The following is a 23,497-nucleotide window of genomic DNA, read 5'->3' as shown; positions in this document are numbered from 1 at the left end:
GTACCCTTATACCACCATGCCCCTGATCTACCTTTTCCACTCTATGTCTTTTGATTGGAGTATGTAGTCCAGTTATATTTAAAGTAATTATCGCTAGGTACATACTTAATGACATTTTGTTCATTGTTTCCGCTAATCTTTTCTTCTCTTGATCTCTTTCCTTTTGATTTGCTAGTTTTCTTTCATGTTCTGTTGGGGTTTCTTTCCATTGAATTTTTTGTGTTCATTTTTTGTGTAGGTGTTTCATTTGTGGCTACCATGAGGTTCATATATGTCCATCTATATCTATAGCATTCTGTTTTCAGCTGATAATTGTTTAAATCTAAATACATTCTAAAAGCACTTTATTTTTTTAAAATATATTTTTATTGATTTCAGAGATGAAAGGAGAGGAAGAGAGAGATAGAAACATCAATGATGAGAGAGAATCATTGATCGGCTGTCTCCTGCATGCCCTGTATTGGGATAGGAACCTGCAACCCAGGCATGTGCCCTTGACTGGAATCAAACCAGGACCCTTCAGTCCACAGACCGACACTCTATCCACTGAACCAAACCAGCCAGGGCAAGCACTTTATTTTTACTCCCTCATTCATGATTTGTTTTTGATGCCATGTTTTATATTTTTTTATTTGTCTCCCATTTATTGTAGTTGTAGTTAATTGTGCTAACTTTGTCTTTTAGCCTTCTTTTGAGCTTTTGAAATGGTTGATTCACTATGCTTATTATATTTGCCTTTACCAGTGAGTGTTTTTCTTTCCATACTATATTTTATTATTTCTAGTTATGGCCTTTTCTATTCTGCATGAAGAAGACCCTTTCTTGTTTCTTTTAAAATTAATTTAGGAGTGGTGAACTCCTTTAGTTTGTGCTTGTCTTGGAAACTCTTTTATCTTTCCTTGAATTCTGAGTGATAACCTTGCTGGATAAATTATTCTAAATTGTAAGTCCTTTCTTTCAGCATTCTAAAGTCCTGCCACTCCCTATGGCCTTTAAAGTTGCTGCTGAGAACTCAGCTGGTAGCCTTTGGGATCCCTTTGTATGTAACTCATTTTTCCTCTTGCTTCCTTCAGTATTGCCTCTTTATCCTTAACCTTTGCCATTTTAATTACAATATATCTTGGTGTGAGCCACTTTGGGTTTATCTTGTCTGGAACTCTCTGAACTTATTGGACATCTGTTTCCTTTCCCAGATTAGTAAAATTTTCAGTCATTATTTCTTCAAATATACTTTCCACTTTTTTCTTTCTCTTCACCCTCTGAAATCCCTGTAATGCAAATGTTAGAGCATTTGATATTGTTCTAGATGTCACTTACAGTATCTTCATTTTTAAAATTGTTTAATTTTTCTGTTCTTATTGGGTGATATTTACTACTCTGTCAACAGGTCACTATTCCATTCTTTCTTTCAGCACTTTAAAGTTGTCCTGCCACTCCCTTATGGCCTTTAAAGTTACTGTTGATTAATCTGCTGTTGAGTCCTCCTAATGTATTTTTTCATTTCAGTTATTGTATTCTTCATCTCTGCTCATTTCTTTATTTTATTAGCTCTCTTTTAAAGTTCTCTCTCTGAGTTCCTCTATTTTACTCTGAAATTTCTTAAGCATTCTTATGACCATTTCTTTGAATTTTTTAATGAGGCAAATTACTTATCCCCCTTTTATTAGATATTTTTCTCTGTGGTTTTGTGTTCCTTCATGTGGGGCATATTCTTCTGTCTCCCTACTTTATTTGACTTTCTGTGTTTGTTTCTCTGAGTTAAATGAAATAATTGTCTCTCCAAATCTTGAAAAAGTGGCCTCTGTGAAGACTATGTTAGTATTGTAGGCTGATCTGTCCAGAAGTAGTTGGCTCTTAAAGAGACAGCCTGGTGTATGCACATATGCAGTGGCTCCCTGTTGTTCTGGCTGTCCTTGGCCAGAATGGAGTTGGGGTGTGGAGACCTGGTGTGCATACACTTCCTTGACCTCCTGATCTGGGTGGGGCTGCCAGGTGTGTGCTCACAGAAAAACCCCCCTCGTTTACTTCTTTGGATGGTGCATCCCCATGTGCGCATGCAGCAGTGGCCCACTGTCTCTGACTGGACTGCCTTGCATGCAGGCACCTCAGTGCTTTGCTAGTTCTACACTCTCTGTGTGCAGCAGCACCATACTATACCTGCTGGATCAATCTCCAGGTATAGGGGCCCCATTTGTGCATGCTATGGCGGCGCTCCCCTCTTTATGCTTAAAGTAGCTCCAGGAGTGGTGGAGGAGACATGCAACAGCAGCCTGGCAGTTTAGCCAAAGAACCTAGAGAGCTCCTGCCCTCTATCCACATGTAGGAGAGATATGAACAATGGTGCTCACCAGTTCCTCCTGTCCTGGAGAGACACTCAGCTGCTGGAGAGCTCTCACAGAACCACAACTTTCTCTCTCTCTCTCTCTCTCTCTCTCTCTCTCTCTCTCTCTCTCTCTCTTTCTCGCTCTCTCCCTCTCTCTTTTTTTGTTTATTATGCAGAAGCTGTTCAGTTGGCCTTCACTTATCTCTCAGGAGGAATTACTCTAAATATAGGTGTATATTTGAGGTGTTCTTGGAAGGGGACAAACTCAGCATCCTCCTATGTCACCATCTTGGACCTTCCTCGAGGACGTATTCTTAAGGGAAGACTTTTTAAAAAATACAGGCACGATTAGTAAATGATTTAGGCTTGTTGATGACCACAATAATAACTCTTCTAGAATAAGGCACTGCACACACTCAACAGAACATAAAACAAAGCATGTGTCTTATGAGAGGAGTCACACTCATTGGAGACAGCTTTACCAGTAATTTTTCAGCCTGAGCATATCAAGAAGAGAGACAAATCCCTTCACAACTAAAAAACGCACTTCTGTTTAAGGATGTGGGTTTCTGTTAACCTGTCCATCTCCTATGGAGTTTATTCTGGAGTGACTACTACTAGGTAATTTAAATTAACAGAAATGTTGCTCAGGGCAAAGAACTCAGTTCTGGATTCTCCAGGCAACACTCTCAGCCCCACAACTAAACATAGCTCACCTCCCAGTTTTGCAGAGCTGGCCCTGAGAGCAGGAGATCTTTCCACTTCCCTCATTATACATTTTAGTTGAATCAAGATTCAACAGATATTTCTGAGTACTACTTAAACATGTGACTCTTTGTATTTAAGTACAATATTTGACATTTAGCCCCACTACATTTCATCTTATATTTAAACCACCATTCCAATGATAAGGGTCTTCCTGAACACTAATACTCTATCATGTATTTCCTATTCCTACGTAATCAATCCATCGAATAAGAAGCCTAAAGCTTCTTTTCCTATAGAGACTGAACAACAAGTTAACTTGAACAAAACAAGACATTTATCCAGTTAAAATGTAATCTATTAAACATCATCTAGTCAATCACTCTTTATTCTGCAAGAAATCCTATTTCCAATGCTGACTAAGGAAATGTATGCTAAAATCAATGTTTCCTTAAAAATAGTAAATACTCAGGTTGTGTAATCTTTATCATAAGCTTAAAGGTATTTATTTTTCAAAGCTTTGAAAGATAATCATGGTCAAGGTCCAAAAAAGTGCCAATCAAACATAATACAATGGTCATCAATGTGCCAGACCCATGTAATTTAGCAGCAGGTAAGTACATATTATTCATATATACTTGAGAGATTAGATGCATCCATGTATTACAATTGGCTAGGTTATCTCAAATTTTTAAAATATATATTTTTTATTGATTTTTTACAGAGAGGAAGGGAGAGGGATAGAGAGAAACATCGATCAGCTGCCTCCTGCACACCCCGTACTAGGGATGTGCCCGCAACCAAGGTACATGCCCTTGACTGGAATCGAACCCAGGACCCTTCAGTCCGCAGACCGACACTCTATCCACTGAGCCAAACTGGTCAGGGCTCAATTTTATTGTTTAGTTTTAACGAGTGACTTTCAGAGACAAAAGATGGTGAAAATAATAGCTGCTATAGTACACTGTGGCTCATTTCCTGTCTTGTCAAAAACTTCTCAGATTTTTACCTATGCCATAAACATAGAATTCATTTCAGAGCAGAATCCAGAGTAATAAGAATGTCTATGCTACTGTTAATGCATAATAATTAGATTATTTGGGGCTTTTAAACCACCCTATCTATGATCAATTCTTTACATCTTGACTTCTTGATCTTTCTCATTTTGAAAAACATAACCTCTAAATCCAATTTACAAATCAACCCATATCAGCAGTGAAGGAACAGTGCTTGAAGAAAAATTTTTAGGCATTACCACAGTATTTTCGAAAGAACCTTGAGTCACTTAGACACATTCATAATACAAATTTCTAAAGGCGTTGTTTTTAAAACCTAGATATAAGAAAACATTAGCATGGGAGTGGGAGACTTTTAACATTTTCCATAAAATGGCCTAGAAAGGCATTTTTTTGCTTTTTGGAGCTGCAAATAAAAACTGGGTCCCAGGCTCTGGCCTAAGAAAGGATTCTAAGATAATAAATATAAGGAAGCTTGGACTAGCTTACCTAAAAAGGAGAGTTTAAGAAGGACTCTGAGAACTGGTATGCGTCGTGTTGGCCATCTCCCAAGAAACACTCTTTTGTGTCCTGAAAATTGAGTGGAAGGAATACATTGATGATGAAATTCCTTAGCACAAAGCTGGAGTCAAAAAGGCTCATTTGCCTTTACTTAACAGAGATTTTGCTTTACCTGATGTGATGATCTTGCATTACAACCTTGTTTTGGAAAACAGTAAAGACAGCATTTTCTTCACAAAGACCATGTAATTTACTTAGTCCTTCATTCCACACTTCTCAATAGTTTATTCTATGGTAGAAGCTGTTACATACTGAAATGCATACTAAGTATTTTGTTCATATTTGACATTTTCTAAAAGTCTACACAGTAGAAATTCTGTATATATAGACTTAAGAACCTGGCCCTGTACTCCTTTCTGGAGTGACATTGTATGTCAGTAGATAAGGTTTGGTTATAAAAACTTCTAGGCAGAAATTTTTCTCCCAAAATAATAAATACCTCAAGTTGTATAATCTATTTCACAATATTAAAAGTATTTATCTTTCAAAGTTTGAATGGTAGTCGTGGCCAGGGCCCAAAAAACTACTCAATAAACATAATACAATAGTCTTCAATGTGCCAAACACATGTAACAGGTGAAACGAGAAGCTTTGAAGACGGGTTGTAGTGGAGATTGGTAGTGGTAATGCTTTATGTTTGAAGATAGTAATAAATAATTTGATGGTTTTATTTTTTGTGCACTATACCTTATGTTAAGCACAATACATTAAACTGATAACACAGAGAATGTTTTGAAAAGAGCATTAAGATAAGTAGTTTTTTGGTCAAGAATTGGAAACAGATAGGTCCTCAAATATTTTGAAAATCTAAAACCAGATATACTGACCTTTAATTAAGAATGGCCAAATTGATTTTTCTAATATAGTGTCAGGTTACAGTTATCTCTTTCCACATTGCCAAACTTTCCTTAAACCAATTATATGGTTATGATATGGTGACACCAAAAAGTAGTAGCCATAGTTGAACATGGCCCAGTTATATTACTCTAGACTAACCATGAGTTCTATATTACTTTTAGAAATTGTCTACTAGCAAAAATTATAAAAAATAAGATGCAAGAAAATTACATGTCATATCTCACACTTATTTGGGAAGTATACAGACAATGTTCAGCCCTTTGAAATGACTATATCTAGCAATATTATAAAATATTCTCAATGTGGAAGGCAATATGATTAAAGAAAATGCCACTTAGATTGTTAATTATATTTTATGTTAATTGGATAGTCATAGTTTAGTAGGTATGAAGCCAAACATATGAAAGACTCTGCCTTAATATTTAGCAATGCTATAATTTATTTGGGGCTGTAGTTCATTCACGTTACTCAGCTGACCTCAGAGTTCTACTATGTTCACATATTATTCACATTTAAATACTAAAATCGTAAAGCAATAAAAGTCTTGACTTCTGATCTCCAAGACAAAAATCTAAACCAACTAACCAGAGAATCTGAAAGATTACAAATTACTTTTTCAACAACATGCTTCCCACTAGAGCTTGTTTTTAACTGGGCCGCTCTGCATGTCGAATGGGTACCACATTTGCAACCATTTATCAAGTCTGGGCAAGCAATGCTAATACTGCTGATGGTTCTGCTGGTGGAAGAGGGCCGCGCTTTCCGTTGCATGCAGACACTGACCCTGTACTCTGTTTCCTTTCCTGTTTCCTGTGCCATGCTTGCTGTGTAGCAAATGGAATCTCTGGCAGTAAGTTAACTTTCTTTCATACTCTCTGCCCATTTGAGGCATGGACCCATAACAAACCTTACTTTTACTGTTACTATTATAGCTCTTAGCATGTTTCCCCTTTTTCCTTCCATTTTATATTATTTGGTAGATTGAGATATGCCAGTTTGTTAGTAGCGTAATGGGCTGCTTTCGGCCCAAAAGTAGAAACCTATGTTGCTATGAACTCTCATACTATCAGTGGAATATCTTGAGTTAATAACTACCATTATCTGACACTTGAAAAGTCAGAGTTTTCATAGCTAGGTTTCACCCTAAATTGTGAAGTAACATTTTTTAAACAATACTTTTTTATCTTTCTGTGAATCTCTGGTAGTTACTTTTTTGTACCAGAATTTAAAAGATTTCCCATAAAGAAAAGTTCAAAATACAACGTTTTACTGAAACAACCAAAGATCTAGTTTGGAGTAACTAGTGAGTGTAGCTACTTCTTTAACCTTAGGCTGGTTTCCAGCAATGAGAGATCAGGTAAATCTAAAGCAGAATTTTATCCCCCCAAGGGCCAAAGAAAGGGTGAGAGGAGAAAGAAAGCTTCATTCACCATGGTTTCAAATGAGCTTTAGTAACTTTTTAAAATTAGGATCAAAATTCTGTTAATAATACTGTTAATAGAATATCCTTCTTCAAACCTAAATTTAAATTATTGTCATTTCTCTGCTTAAACTGATTCGGGGAACAATTTTAAATCACCACAGTAGCTCTCAATTCTGAGCTGAGGTCTCTCTACTCCATTAGCAAAAGAAAGGCCCTATTTATCCTCAAGGAACCACATTTGAAAACTGAACAGTGAAGTGTAGTTTAAGCCACATACTTAACCACTTTCACTAGTGACTGCTAAGCCATGAAATTCTACCTTATGAAGACTATTCTTTTCCTCACAGAATCCCATCCACTATCTAGGAGCTAACCCATTCTTAGAATAAAATAGGCAGCATTTAGAGGCTGTTATAAGCAGATACAGCTCAAAGAGCAGTATAATCATTGGTGTTAGAATTATTCATGATTTATTTTTCCCTCATAGGATACATAACTCACATAATGAACACATTTTAAATTCCAGTGGTATTTACAGGGCCATTTTGTATTATTACTTTTTAATGTTCTTTCCACAGAAAGTTTTGAATGTTTTTGTAATGTCTCCTTTTTGTAAGCACATTTTAGCTGTTTTTTATCTCTTTAATTAAACAACTATTTATTGAGCACTGAGTAGAAGCATCGTCAGTAAAGCTGACATAGTACCTTAGAGGGTCATATGACTGTTTAATTTACACAGACTTCAGGATGAGTGTCTACACCCAAAATGCAGCCAGAATTGTTTCATGGAGTAATCTCCCAAGTGTCTGCTGAATTTATAAATTTAATATTTAGAATGATTTAATGTTTTACCTTTCAACTATACTTTTTAAAGAACATAAATTCTTTGTTTTTTAAAAAAAACATTCCGCCTATAAAAATTAAGACAGCCGCAACTATAATTTGTAGACATGTAACTGGCAAACATGGTGATTCACTCAGTCCCTTTATAGCTACTACTCCTCTCTAATTACTCATCTTCCAGGAGCTATTCTATGTTATATTGTGAATGTCTCACTGATATTTACTGACTGGACTTGTTCTGTTTTATTGGGAATAATAGCAGCTAGTTATGGATCCTTGATATTTTTAAAAAGTTTGCCTCCTCCAAGATTTCACTTGTTATACAAAAACTGTCCTTAATAACTAATTTCTCCCCATGCTAATTCTCTCTCTAGCAATTGGAACTGTGTCAGAGGTTATATAAGCTACACTTCCAGCTGCTGCTGCTTTTTCAGTCCTACTGTAAGCTCATCGGCCAGGTGCACGAAGTCAGTTCCATGCCAGAGGTGAGCCCATGCACCTCCCAACCCTGGGCGCTGCCATTAAAATCTTTCCTTTCCTTTTGTTCTCCCTGCCCCACATCCTCTGTTCCCCCATCTAAACTATCTAAATGATGTTATTCCTACATAATCATTTTGCTGTAGAATAAGTATTAAATGTGTCATATTTATATTCTCATTTGGCAGTGCCAGGACTAGTGTGAGGCAAGTGACAGGCCTAGTCACAAAACTGAAGGACTCTGAGTATGAGACCTCTCTCAGTGCCATGCTAAGAGGCCTTAATTGGCCTGCCCTAGTCCTGGCTTTGGATCCTTGTGTTATGGTTTTCCTTCTTTGTATTTAGCTTTCTGTACTTGTTCTTCATTGAGATAAGAAAGAAACATCTATATGATGCTTGATTCTCTTCCACTTCCCTGCTTAGCATCAGGATGCTTTAATATTTTTAAATGTGAAAAGTAAAATAATTGAAATATACTACTTCCAAGTGAGCAAAATTTTCCTAGAAGTGAATACTACTGCCATGTAGTAAGTGAAATAATGGGGATGTACAGAGGATATTATGGAAATGTGAAGGACAAACACCTAAGTCATCAAGCTGAAATAGCATAGCTTTTTGGAGGAAATCACACCTTGCTGATTCTTCATGGATGAGTTGGAGTTAGAGAGAAAAAGTGGTGGCTAAGGAGGTATGTTCTAGTAAACATGGTGGTAAGAAAGAGAAAGGAACTACATGTGGTTTACTATTGCTAGATTATAACATGCAAACTAAAAAGGATTGATGGAGCAAGGTAGAAGAAATAGGTAAGGGGAGATTATGGAAGATCCTGTGCCTGAGAATGTTTTGGTTAGAGCTTATGGCACAGGTATGAGGTGGATTTGATGACAACTAGACTGGAGATAGGGAGATCACTTATGAGGCTGATAAAATAGCTCAGATGCGAGATTAGAGCTTCAACTAGGCTAGAAGTGCTAGGTATAGAGAGAAGGGAGGAAATGTAAGAGATATTTAGGACAAAACGTCAAGAAATTGGGAGTGGGGGTGGGAGTGAAGGAGAGGAAAGCATGTGATGATCAGGTTCCATCTCAGATTAACTAAGTGACTGGTGGTACCACCTGTGGGACAGGGATATAAAAGGAGGACTGAGGCAATTGTACATCCAACAGGTCAAACCTTCTGCCTGCTAGTCAATAACCGAGTCTGCCCACTGGACCAGCCCAAGTTAACGACATCTTGCAGGCAGTTTAATATGAAAATATAGAAGAGATTGGAGGTCAGAAGAGAGATCTGAACTGAAGGTATAGATGTGGTAGTCATCAGTGAAAAGCCAAGAGTTCAGGAACCATCCCACTAAGAGTATATTGGGGAGGGTGGAGCACCATATTTATCACTCATTTGGAAAAAAGGAAAAGGAAGGTATAGTTTTTTAATATACTTTCAAATGCTAATTTCAAGGGAGGCATGAATCAGCTTTGTTTATGAAGAGCTCTTCACAAACCAGTGTTCCTCTATTGAATTACAAATTATTAGATAAAAGAGAAGACAGTTTATATGTTATTTGCCATGTTGTAAAGATAGGTTTACTCTTCTTATTCTTCCAGCAAGTATTAACAGGTCCTTAGAATCCATCTTGGCTCAAAAAAGAGAAGACAAAAGAGAAGACAAGCAATGCAATTCACATGTCTTTTTCCATATTAAAAAGGCAATTAAAGTTCTACTTTAGAAAAGTAAATTATGTGTTACATAGAAAAGTAAATTATGTGTGTGTCTATATTAGATAACTGTTTTTAAATTTTGTAAATTTAAAGTGAATTTCTCCTTAATTATTTTAAATTTAGGTAAGTTTTAAATACTGTACAAGCACATACAATAATTAAAACTTGCCTAGATTTAAAATAATTAAAAATAAATTCACTTTAAAACTTAAAAACGTATGTACATAAAGTACTCTAATATCTTATTAAAATCATTACCTGAGAACATTTTAAACCTAACTCTGAAGTAGGTATTTGTTTTTAACAGGCATCTGTGTGGAAACAAATAGTCCTTGAGAACTTTGGTTCTATTGTTTGTAAAATGAGGGAGCTGGGAATGAAGATGTTGGGTAAATCAATTCTACAAAGAAAACAAGAATCATCAACTTGCATTACAAAGGGGAAAAAACCTTTAAATTCATGTCAATTTTTAAAAATGCTCTTGAGATCAGATTCCAAAACAGCTGTCTTCCACAATACATTTTAGGAGTACTAAGAAGTTTTGTAGGTTCTCTCATATGCTTTACTTTATAACACTCTGGATCTTTTGGTTTCAATAATTTTGAGGGAAAATCTTTTACCTCTGTAACATGAGAACTATTACATTGAGATTTTTCCTTCTCTTACTTAAAAGGATGTCTTTACTCTCTATCCATAGCATAGCAATAGTAAGAAAATTTCATTTTTTATAGTCCATGTTGAAAATATTTATTGAGCATTTTTATGCAAAACTTACTATTTTATATACACTATCTTATTTCATCTTTAAAATTAACCTGTGATATCTTCAGTCCCACAGATGAGAAAAATAAGATGCATAAAAGTCTATTTACTTGACTGTGGTCCCACCATACATTGTAGAATTGGATTTGAACCCATCTTTACCCAATTCCCAAGCCTGTTCTGGTGTGCATTTTACTTCTGAATATGCCCTTCTACTTAATTAGACAACACTTTAAAGGAAGTCTTAATCTTTCTATAAGAAGAACTTCCCAGATGTAGACACATGAAGTTATTTCATCCATACAACCACCTATACATACCTTGTAGTAAAGTTTCATTTGTCCTATTTTAGTTTTCCACAATACTAAGCTTGTGCTTAACTACACCACATATAATCAATTGTTTTCTTTGGGGGATATAAAATCCATCCTTGAACTAACTACAGTAAAAATAATTTTTTAACAGCTGCTAAATATGTCCAGGGAACTGAGTGACTTAAAGAAAAATCTGAAGGAGGCCACTGCAGCCATTGCAGCTGACCCTCTTTATATAGAGGGTGTGTGGTCTGAACCAACCTTCACATCTACTGAAGCAGCCATCCAGTCCATGCTAGACTGCCTGAAGAACAATGAACTTGGCAAGGCTTTACATCAAATCAGGGAATGCAGGTAATTCTATTTCCTTTAGAGATGGTTAAATTAAATGCATGCCTAATAATTACTTTGTCCTGGTTGGTAACTAGATCATTACAGAAGGAATATCTGGATATTTTATATACCTTCTTCAGACCTCTGCTGTTACCATGGCAGAAACATCAGATTTCAGAACTTATATGTTAAAAGTATTGATGTTGCTTCTGGTCATTTGTCATCCCTAAAATGTTGATACACTTCAAAGTAGACCCCAACAAGAGGTCCAAGATGGCAGTGACATAGTATGATGCTGAAATCGCCCACTCCCACAAGCACACTAAAATACACACTTATAGGAAGAGCAATTATTCCTGAGAGACAGCTGAAGACTGATTGAACAGCTTTTGAACACAAATGAGAGAAAGACAAAATAGAAAAGACTAAAGGAGCTCTTTGGTATCTGTAGGAAATCTCCAAGATCAGAGGTGCTGATAAGCAACATTGTCTATGTCCTCCTCCACCATAGGCACCAGCTCAACTCTAACTGGCCTTCCAAATTAACCCAGCACACAAACAGCCTATACATAGGTAACTTCTACATAAAGCCACTTTTTCAAGAATGGGAGAGATAGATATTTTATCAAATTTATACAAATAACATAGAAAGTCAAACAAAATGAAAAAATAAAAACAGAATACCTCTCAAATGAAGGAACAAGAAAAAACCCTAAGAAGTTTGAGATAAGTCATTCGCTTGATAAAGAATTTAAAGCTATAGTTCTAAGGATGCTCACCAAACTTCAGAGTGGAATACAGGAACTTAAAACTACAACAAAGAGAAAGTATAATAAAGGCCCAAAGAGAGCTGAAAAATACAATAACTGAAATGATAAATACACTAGAAGGAATCAACAGCAGATTAACATACAGAAGAATGTATCAGTGACCCAGAACACAGACTAGTGGAAATTAATCAGAACAGCAAAAAATAAAACAGAATTTTTAAAATGTGGATAATTTAAAGAGCCTGTGAGACAAAATCAAGCTCACAAACATTCACATTATAGGCATTCTAGAAGGAGAAGAAAAAGAGAAAGGAACAAAAACATTATTTGAAGAAATAATGGCTAAAAACTTTTCTAACCTGGGAAAAGAAACAGCCATTCAGATACAGGAATCACAGAAATTTCCAAACAAAATAAACCCAAAGAGGCCCACACTAAGACATATGGTAATTAGAATGGCAAAAGTTAAAAACAAAGAGATACTCTTGAAGGAAGCAAGAAAAACACAAGTTATAAACAAAGGAAACCCCATAAGGCTATCTACTAATTTTGCAGCAGCAACTTTATGGGCCAGAAGGGAGTGGCGGGATATCTTCTAAAGTATTGAAATAAAGGAACCTACAACCTAGATTAATATACCCAGCAAGGTAATCATTCAGAATTGAAGGAGAGATAAAAACAAGCAAAAAGTAAAGGAGTTCATCACCATTAAATCATTTTTACGATAAATGTTAAAGATCTTTAAGAAGAAACGGGAAAGCAATAATCATAAATTAGAATATATAAGGAAAAAATTTCACAGGTAAATCCAAATATTAAATAAACATAGCAAATCAGACATTTAAAAAGCTACTATAAAGGTCAAAAGACAAAAGTACCAGAAATGAGAGAGAGGTCATATAGAGCAGGCTAGGGAACTCAAACTAAAATTAGTTAGGAGATTCACAAAACAAAAAGATATAAAATGTGACCTCAAAAACAGAAAGTGTGAGAGGCAAGTCCAAGATGTTGGTGTTGGGAAACACTGATTTAGCCCCCTCCCAATAACATATTGAATGTACACCTATATTTAGAGCAGTTTCTCCTGAGAGACAACTGAAGGCTAACTGAACAGCTTCTACACAACAACCAAGAGAGATACCACATAGAGAAGACTGGGACCTCCAGAGCTCTCTAAGAACTGAGGGAACTCTCCAGGACCAGAGGATGGGGGAGCACCATGGGTTACATCTCCCTTTGCTTTTGGAGAGTGCATTTTAGCTCTGTCCAGGTTCTCTAGTCAACCTACAAACCCACAATAGCACATCCACAGCCACCCTCCCATAGTTAGAGACAGAAGGATACCATAGCATGCACCCACAGGGCCCTCCACCCAGAGGTTGATCCAGTGGATCTAGCAAAGCGCTGCAATACCTATATGCAGAGCAGTACCATACAGAGAAAGTGCACAGATACTGGAGCACTGCTGCATGCAGGCCTGCCTCACCCAGAAAGAGTATGAAAATAGTAAGGTGCTGCTATGTGAGTGCATAGGGATGCCCTGTCCAGAGAAATTGTGAAACCAGTGGGCTGATGCAACGAGTGCACTCAGGACAATCCCACCCAGATCCAGTCCATGCAAAGACACTTAAGGCAACAGGACCACCTGTCCACACACCTGGAAACCTCACCCAGATCAGAAGGGCAAAGGAAGCACACACACATATGGCTTCCCCAACTACATTGTGGCCATGGATAGGCAGAAAAACACAGAGCTAATTCATATGCCTGTACACCAGGCTGTTCCACTCAGAACGCACTACTTCTGGCCAATTGGCACACCAGAAGCAATTTGTGTGCAGCTAGACTATAACCAGCCTGCCAAAACTATCCAACACAGAGCCTTCACCAGAGCCACTTCAAGATTAGGAGATAGCTATTTCATAACTCATAGGAACAAACACAGAAAGTCAAACAAAATAGAGAGACAGAAGACTATGCCCCAATTGAAGGAACACAAAACCACAAAGGAAAAAAATCTAATAAAATGGTAAGTAATTTGCCTGATAAAGAGTTCAAAGAAACAATCATAGGATATTCAAATAACAAGAGTAGGCCCTGATTGGGTATCTCAGTTGGCTGAAGCATTGTCCTATACACCAAAAGTTTGCAGGTTTGATCCCCGATCAGGGTGAATATGGGAGGCAACTGATTGGCGTTTATCTTTCACATTTCTCTCTCTCTCTCTCTCTCTCTCTCTCTCTCTCTCTCTCTCTCTCTCCTTTTTCTCTTTCTGTCTCTTTCTTTCATTCTCTCTCTCTCTCTAATAATCAATAAACATATCCTTGGGTGAGGATTTAAAAAATGAGAATAGAAAAGAGGAATTAAGAGAACTTCACCAAAGAGTTAGAAAATACAATAAAGTACAAATAAGATATGAAGAATGCATAACTAAAATAAAAAATATATTGCTAGAAAACAACAAATTAATTATCTGTATACAGAATAGTGGATATCACCCAATCAGAACAGCAAATTTTAAAAAAATAAAATAAAATAAGGATAGGCCCTAGCTGGTTTGGATCAGTGGATAGAACATCAACCTGCAGACCAAAGGGTCCTAGGTTTGATTCCAGTCAAGGGCACATACCTCAGTTGCAGGGTCCTCCCTAGCCCAGGCCCTAGTCAGGGCTCATGCAGGAGGCAACCAATCGATGTGTCTCTCTCACATCAATGTTTCTCTCTGTCTTTCCCTGTCTCTTTCACTCTCTCTAAAAATCAATGGAAAAATATCCTCAGATGAGGATTAAAAAAATAAATAAATACATAAGGATAGTATAAGAGACCTCTAGATCAAGATCAAGTGTTGTAACCAGCTCATTATAGGGATTACAAAAGGTGAAGAGAAAGAAAAACACATAAAATATATTTGAAGAAATAATGGCGCCCGGCCAGCATAGCTCAGTGGTTGAGCGTTGACCTATGAACCAGGAGGTCACGGTTCAATTCCCGGTCAGGGCACATCCTGGGTTTCGGCTCAGTCCCCAGTGGGGAGTGTGCAGAAGGCAGCCAATCAGTTATTCTCTCTCATCATTGATGTTTCTATCTTTCTCTCCCTCTCCCTGCCTCTCTGAAATCAATAAAAATATATAAAAAGGAAAAGAAAAGAAATAATGGCTGAAAACTTTCCTAATCTGGGGAAGGAAACTGACATCAAATCCAGGAAGCAAGGAAAGATCCCAACAAGATGAACACAAAAAGGCCCAAATCAATGTATATTATAATTAAATTGGCAAAGTTAAAGATAAATAGATAATCTTGAAAAAGAGGAGCCCCAACTGGTTTGGCTCAATGGATAGAGTGTCAGCCTGTGGACTAAAGGGTCCTGGGTTCGATTCTGGTCAAGAGCACATGCGAGGGTTGCAGGTTCGATCCCCAAAAGGGGGCATGCAGGAGGCAGCTGATCAATGATTCTCTCTCATCATTGATTTTTCCATCTCTCTCTCCTTCTCCCTTCCTCTCTGAAATCAATAAAAATATATATGTTTTTTTAAAAAGGCAAAAGGAAAAATGAGTTATATGCAAAAGAATCCTATAAGGCTGTCAACTGAGTTCTCAGCAGTAACTTTAAAGGACATAAGAGAGTGGCAGAACAACGTTAAAGTGCTGAAAGAAAGGGACCTACAATCTGGAATAATTTACCCAGCAAGGTTATCATTCAGAATTCAAGGTAAGGTAAAAGAGTTTTCAAGACCAGCACAAACTAAAGAAGTTCACCACCCCTAAATCTTTATAAGAAATATTAAAGGGTCTTCTTCATACAGAATAGAAAAAGCCATCACCAGAAATAAGAAACTACAGGAAAGAAAAAACCTCACTGGTAAAGGCAATATAATAAACACATACAATGAGCACAGTGAATCAACCACTTAAAAAGCTTAAATGAAGGTTAAAAGACAAAGGTAGCAAAATTAACTACAGCTACAATACAGAGGGATACAGAAAACAAAAATATATAGAGCATGATGTCAAAACCAAAGCATGGATGAGGGAGTGAAATGTAGTGCTTTTAGAATGCATTGGATTTAAACAACTATCAGCTGAAAACAGACTGCTATAGCTATAAATGGGTATATATGTACCTCATGATAGCAACAAACAAAAAACCGACACAACATAAACAAAAAAGTCAATAGAAAAAAGAAAAAAAAAACTCGAAAGAAAACCAGGAATTCAAAAGGAAACAACAAGAAAAGAAGAAAGGAACAGAGAAACAACAAAATGTCAATAAGTACATACCTATAAGTAAATAAATGCATCTGACTAAATGCTCTAATCAAAAGACATATAGTGGTTTAAAAAAAAGAAAAAAGCAAGACCTACCCTGGCCAGTATGGCTTATTTGGTTGGAGGATCATCCTGTGTACAGAAAGGTTGCTGGTTCAATTACTGGTCAGGGCACATACCCAGTTCGTAGGTTCAATCCCCAGTGGGGGCATATATAGGAGATAACCAATTGATGTTTATCTTATTTCTCTCTCTCTCTCTCTCTCTCTCTCTCTCTCTCTCTCTCTCTCTTTCTCTCTCTCTCTCTCTCTCTATCTCTCTCTTTCTCCCTCACTCTCTCTCTCTCAAGTCAGTAAAACATATACTCAGGTGAGGGTTAAAAGAAACAAATACCCAACTATGTGCTACCACAAGAGACTCACTTTAGATCAAAAGACACACTCAGACAAAGTGAGGGATGGAAAAAGATATTCCATTCATATAGAAGTAACTAGAAAGCTGGAGTAGCAATACTCATTATCAGACTAAAGAGACTTTAACACAATGTAAAAAGAGACAAAGAAGAACATTACATAATAATAAAGTGGTCATTCCAAGACTAGGATATAACATTTGTTTATATCTATGATATATCCAACATAGGAGCAACTAAGTATTTAAAGCAAATATTGATGGAAATAATGGCAGAAATAAACAATCACACATAATAATTGGGGACTTTAACATCACACTTACCTCAATGAATAGATCATCAAGACAGAAAATTAATAGTGAAATAATGGCTTTATGTGTTACATTAGGAAAGATCCACTTATTGGACATCTATAGATCATTTTATCCCCACACTGCAGAATGCCCATTTTTCTTAAGGGCACATGGAACATTTTCCAGGACAAATCATATATTAGGACACAAAACAATGCTCAAAAATTCAGAAAAAGTGAAATTATATCAAGCATATTTTCCAAATATAATGGTATGAAACTATAAATTACAGGAAAAAAACTGGAAAGAACGTAAGTATGTGGAGATTAAATAGCATGCTACTATACAATCAATGGATCAAACAGGAAAACAAAAATTACCTTGAGACAAATGCAAATGAAGCACAACTTTCCAAAATTTATGGGATGCAGTAAAAGCACTTCTAAGAGAGAATTTAAGTTATACAGGCTATCTCAAGAAATAGGAATAGTCCCAAATAGACAATATAACTTTATACTTAAAATAACTAGAAAAAGAACAACGAAGTAGAAAAAAAGGAAATAAAGATCAAAGGAACAATGAATAAAATAGAGCTTAAAAAAGTAGAAAAGAGGAAAGAACTAAGAACTGATTCTTGGAAAAGATAAGTAAATTGGCAAACCTCTAGTCAAGATAAAGAGAGAGGGGCCTAAATAAATAAAATCAGAAATGAAAGAGGAGATATTACAACTAACAACACAGCAATACAAAGGATCATTAAAGAGTACTATGAACAATTAGATGCCAAAAAAATTTGGACAACCCAGAAGAAATTGATAAATTTCTAGAAATATACAAGACCAAACAAAAAATGAAAAGAAAATATGAACAGACCTATTACTAGCAGTAAAATTAAAGCAGTAATTTAAAAAAATCCTAACAAAAGCCCAGGACCAGATGGCTTCACAGGTGAATTCTACCAAACATGATTTGTTTGTAAGAAGTAATACCTATCCATATCAAGGTATTCAAAAACACTGAAGAGGAAAAACATTTCCAAACTTATTATACAAGGTCATCATTACCCTGATACCTAAACCAACAAAGACACTAGCAAAAAATGAGAATTACAGGCTGGTCACAGCAATGAACATAGATGAAAAATTTTCTCAGGAAAATATGAGCAATCTGAATGCAAAAATACATTTAAAATATTATACACCATGACCAAGTGGGATTTATAACAGGGATGGAAGGATGGTTTAATACCCACAAATCAATTAATGTGATACAGCACATAAACAAACCCACAGCTAAAAATCATATGATAATCTCAAAAGATGAAGGGAAAAAAGCAATTTACAAAATTCAACATCCATTTATGGTTTTAAAGAAAACTCTCAATAAAGTGGTTAAAGAAGGAACTTACGTACCACAAAATGATAAGGATATACATGAAAAGCTCATAGCTAACATGCTAGTTGGTGAAAAGCTGAAAGCTTTTTCTTTAAGATCAGAAATAAAAATGCTGACTCTCACCACTATTATTCAATATACAAGATGGGCAAAAGTAGGCTTATGTTAGTTGTATGGAAAATAATATAATAAGTAATAAATAATAATACAAGAATAAACTCTGTGTTTCACATACTCACAACTGTAAACCTACTTTTACCCCACCCTGTAGTATTGGAAGTCCTGGCCACAGAAGATAAGAAAAAGAAATAAAGGGCATCTAGATTAGAAAGAAAAAGATAAAATGGTTGCTGATAGTAGATGATATGAAACTATATAAGAACACCCTAAAGACTCCACCAAAAGTCATTAATAATTTAATGCAGCAATCTAGCAAAACACAAAATTAATATACACTAATAATGAATGATCAGAAGGACAAATGAAGAAGAAAATCTCATCCACAATTGCATCAAAAAAATAATATACCTAGGAATAAATTTAACCAAAGAGGTCAAAAGACCTATATTCTGAAAACCATAAGATTGAAGAAAGGTATTCAAGAAGGCACAAATTAATGGAAGGGTATACCATGTCCATAATTTGAAAAGATTAATAACATTAAACTTACCTTACTACCCAAATCAATCAAAGCAGTCCTTATTAAAATTCCAATGCCATTCTTCTCAAAACTATAACAAGTAATCTTAAAATTTATATGGAATCACAAAAGACCACAAATGCCAAAGAAATCTTGAGAAAAAAGAACAAAGTTTAAGGTATCATGTTTCCTATTTTGAACTATACTACAAACAATTATAAATCAGATATAAGGTGGTGGCAGAGTAGGTGGAAGCTTCACTCACCTCCTTTCAGGACCTTGGAAGTAAACTAAAACATATAGCAATCAACCAGAATAATCAACAGAAGACTAGCTGAAGAGAAGTCTTGAAACCAAAGATTTACAGAAGAAGCTACATGGAGACTGATAGGAGGTACAGACACACAAAAAGGGCTGACCTACTCCTTTGAGCCGCAGCTGAGATTCCTTTGAGCCTCAGCTGCAAAAGATCCTGCTAAAACACATGGGGACTCAACCCCAAGCTGGGCTTCTGAACCCAGTGCACCAGAGTCAGGAAGAGGCGCCCACATAACATCTGGCTGTGAAAACCAGTGGAGATTCTGTCCACCAGAGAGAGATGGAAGTCTGTTAGAGACACAGGTGCCCTTTTAAAGGGCTAATGCACAAAACATCATTTGCAGCCACTCACTCTGGGCTCTGGTGGAAGGAGGGTGGAGCAGACTAGAGTCATGTGAGGAGAGCCTTAAGTTTGTGGTTCTGAGGAAAGAGTTAAGGGACCAACCCACAGGACTCCCTGTATTGAGTCATTCTATTGCACAGCAGATGCCATCTTTCTTGGGTGGAGCATGCTCCTTCATGCTCCTTCATTTGGTATCAGCTTGAGGTGATGCAGCAGCCTCATCATCTGGTCTCCCTGTTGATTCACCCTGTGGAGCTTCCACCCTCCTAAGAAGTCAGCTGCCTAGGCCAGGGTATAGAGATCTGGGCAAACTAAGGAGGTTGTCAGTGACTGAATTATGTGGCTTAGGAGCTGGGGGCCATTCCCCTTATTTTCCTTTGAACTTGACTAGTGCCACCCCCTCACAGGAGATCCATTAGCTCTACTTTCTGGGCTCCTGACTGCCCCACCATCTCGACTCTTGGTGGCTCCACCCTGCCAAGGTCTGGGCAGAAATGAAGACAAACTGAGTACTGCTAGAGGCTCTTCTAGTTAATGAGCCTAACAGGCAGCTTGCAGGTAAAGGCGGGGGGAGGCAGACGTCAGGGTTTCTTTTGCTGACCTGTCCCTAGGTCAGTACTGGTAAAAGTCAGCCTTGGTGTGCAGCTTGGTCCTTCCTGCACACACCCAGGTCCAGTAGAACCAGTCACGAACAGTGTATTACTTTGTAGCTCCAAACACGTTGCCCAAGGCCAGTCACAGGCAGTGTCTGACATTGGCCTCCATCAGAGTCCCTCCCAAGAGGCCCCAAAATGAATACACCCAGTGGCTAGCTTCAGACTACATCAGAGCAAGATCCAATTAGCTTCATGAGTGGCATATCCAAAAGGATAGTTCAGTAGGCACAAGACCCTGCAGAGGCAAATCCCACTCTGTATGGTCAGAACCTCATACACTGTGATCAAGATTGATCTTCACAATCAGCCAGGCTGAGGGTCAGCCTCAGAAATTAATGGGTCAATTGCAATCGAGATTCAATTACATCAGGAGGGCCCACATAACACACACGGGACATTCCTGTAGCACCCACCACAGGTGATCAAGGGTACTGTGCCACAGGGTTCCACAGGACACCTATTGCATAAGGCCAACCTACCAAAACTTGGAGTCATAACAGATCTACCTACTACATAAAAACAAACACAAAGAGGGAGCAAAAATGGGGAGACAATGAAACATCCCCAAATGAAAACAGTAGAAATCTTCAGAAAAGTTCTAAATGAAATGGAGGCAAGAAATTTACCAGCTATAGAGTTCAAAAAAGTGGTTATAAGGATGGTCAAGGAACATAGGGGAAGAACAGATATCAATGAGAACTTAAAGAGATAGTAAGCATAAAATAGGATATAGAAACCATTAAAAAAAGAACCAGTTAGAAATGCAGAATACATTAGAAGAAATATATAGTAGGATGGATAAAGCAGAGGATCAAATCAGCAATTTGGAAGACAAGGTAGAAGACAACAACCAGTCAGAGCAACAAAGAGGAAAAAAAGAACAAAAATTAGCATAGATTAAGGGACCTTTGGTATAACAATGAAGCACAACAACATCTGAATCAGAAGGAGAGGAGAGTTAGCAAAAAAATGAAAACCTATTTGAAGAAATAATGACAAAACTTCCCTAACCTGGTGAAGGAAAAAGACACACAGGCTAGGAAGCACAGAGAATCCCAAACAAGATAAACCCAGAGAGGTCCACACTAAGACACATCATAATTAGAATGTCAAAAATTAAAGACAAAGAGAGAACCTTAAAAGCATCAAGAGAAAGACATTTCATTACCTACAAGGGAGTTCTGATTAAGACTGTCAGCTGATTTATCAAGCTGGAAAGGATTGCCATGAAATGTTTATTTTTTTAATATATATTTTTACTGTTTATAGTATTACAGATGTCTCCCATTTTCCCCCCTTTTATCCCCCTTCTCCCAGCCCCTACACACACCCCAGGTCTTCACTACCCTATTGCCTGAATCCATGGGCTATGCATAAAAGGATATAAGTTCTTTGGTTTCATTCTTCTCGTCCCCCCATCCCCACATCAAGGTATGCCAGTCTGTTCCATACCTCCATGCTTTGGGTCTTATTTTGTCAGTCATTTTGTTCATTAGATTCCACAAATAAGTGAGATCATGTGATATTTGTCTTTCTGAGATTGGTTTATTTCACTTAGCATAATATTTTCCTAGTCAATCCATGCTGTCCCAAAGGGTAATATATCGCTCTTTTTCACAGCTGAATTCCATAGTGACTACACAAATCTACATTCCCACCAGCAGTGAACTAGTGTTCACTTTTTTCCACATCCTTGCCAGCACTTGTTTGTTGATTTGTTGGTGGTAGCCATTCTGGCAGGTGTGAGGTGATATCTCATTGTGATTTTAATTTGCATTTCTCTGTCAATTAGGAACTTTGAGAATTTTTTCATGTCTCTTGGCTATTTGAATGTCCTCTTTGGAGAATTGTCTAGTCAGGTCCTCTGCCCATTTTTTAATTGGATTGTTTATCATCTGTCTGTTGATTTGTATGAGTACTTATATATTTTGGATATTAATCCCTTATCAGATGTATCATTGGCAAAAATGTTCTCCCTTTTCATTTTGATGGTGGTTTCTTTTGCTGTGCAGAATCTTTTTATTTTAATACTATAGGCCTGGTGCACAAAATTTGTGCATGGGGGGGTCCCTCATCCCAGCCTGCACCCTATCCAATCCAGGACCCCTTGGGGGATGTCTGACTGCTAGTTTAGGCCCGATCCCACAACTGGCACTCAGACATCCCTCTCGCACTCTGGGACTGCTGGCTCCTAACTGCTCGCCTGCCTGCCTGCCTGCCTGCCTTCAGGGTGGGGGTCCCAGTTGGGGTGCCTGGCCAGCTTGGGTGAGGGGATGATGGCTGTTTGCAGGCTTGCCAGGCCCCCCAGCGGGGACTCTTACTCCATGGGAGTGTGGCCAGCCTCAATGAGGGGCTGAGGGCCATTTTCAGGCTGGCCATGCCCCCCAGAGACCCAGGCCCCCAGCCACTCCTTGAGCAGCGGCCAGGGCAACCCAGGCCCCCAGCCCCTTCTTGAGCGGAGGCCAGGGCCGGCTGGAAGCCTGGGTCATGCCCAGCATCCCAGGCCTCCAGCCACTCTCCTTCAGTGGCAGCCAGGGCGGGCGGGAAGCTTGGCTTTCTCTGTTGCCAGGGGAAACCCAAGCCTCTAGCTCTGTGGCCACTGCCATCTTTGTTGGGTTAATTTGCATATTCACCCTGATTGGCTGGTGAGAGTAGCAGAGGGATGGTCAATTTGCATGTTTCCCTTTTATTGGTGTAGAGTAGAGGCCTGGTGCATGAAATTTGTGCACTGGGAGTGAGGGGGTTCCTCAGCCCAGCCCATGCCCTCTCACAGTTCAGGACCCCTCAGGGGATGTAGAAGTGCACCAAGCAGCAGGCATCCAGGGAGGAGCCTGAATCAGGGCCAGGCGCCATGCCGCTGGCGCTCATCCCGGCCTGCTGTTACCACTGGATAGTGCTGCTGCAGAGTCAGGAGAGGCTCCCACTGTGGCAGCTTCTGGCTGAGCAGTGCTCCCCCTATGTGAGCGCACTGACCACCAGGGGGCAGCTCCTGCATTGAGCGTCTGCCCCCTGATGGTCAGTGCACATCATAGAAACAGGTCATTCTGGTAGTTCCGCCGTAACAGTCGCTTAGC

General features: G+C 38.0%; 1 protein-coding gene across 1 annotated transcript in view; it reads left to right on the top strand.

The window, feature by feature from the left end:
• The window catches only part of FRY (FRY microtubule binding protein), a 409,004-nt gene that overhangs the window by 380,064 nt on the left and 5,443 nt on the right, over positions 1–23,497 (top strand). The window contains exons 59-60 of the mRNA XM_015570438.1: positions 8,104–8,214; positions 11,149–11,351. Coding sequence (XP_015425924.1) covers positions 8,104–8,214; positions 11,149–11,351 — 314 coding nt within the window. The remainder of the gene's footprint in view (positions 1–8,103; positions 8,215–11,148; positions 11,352–23,497) is intronic.

Source organism: Myotis davidii, unplaced genomic scaffold (assembly GCF_000327345.1).
Source record: "Myotis davidii unplaced genomic scaffold, ASM32734v1 scaffold447, whole genome shotgun sequence".
NCBI lineage: Eukaryota > Metazoa > Chordata > Mammalia > Chiroptera > Vespertilionidae > Myotis > Myotis davidii.
Note: the sequence above shows the minus strand (reverse complement) of the source record. Positions and strands in the feature narration are given on the sequence as shown.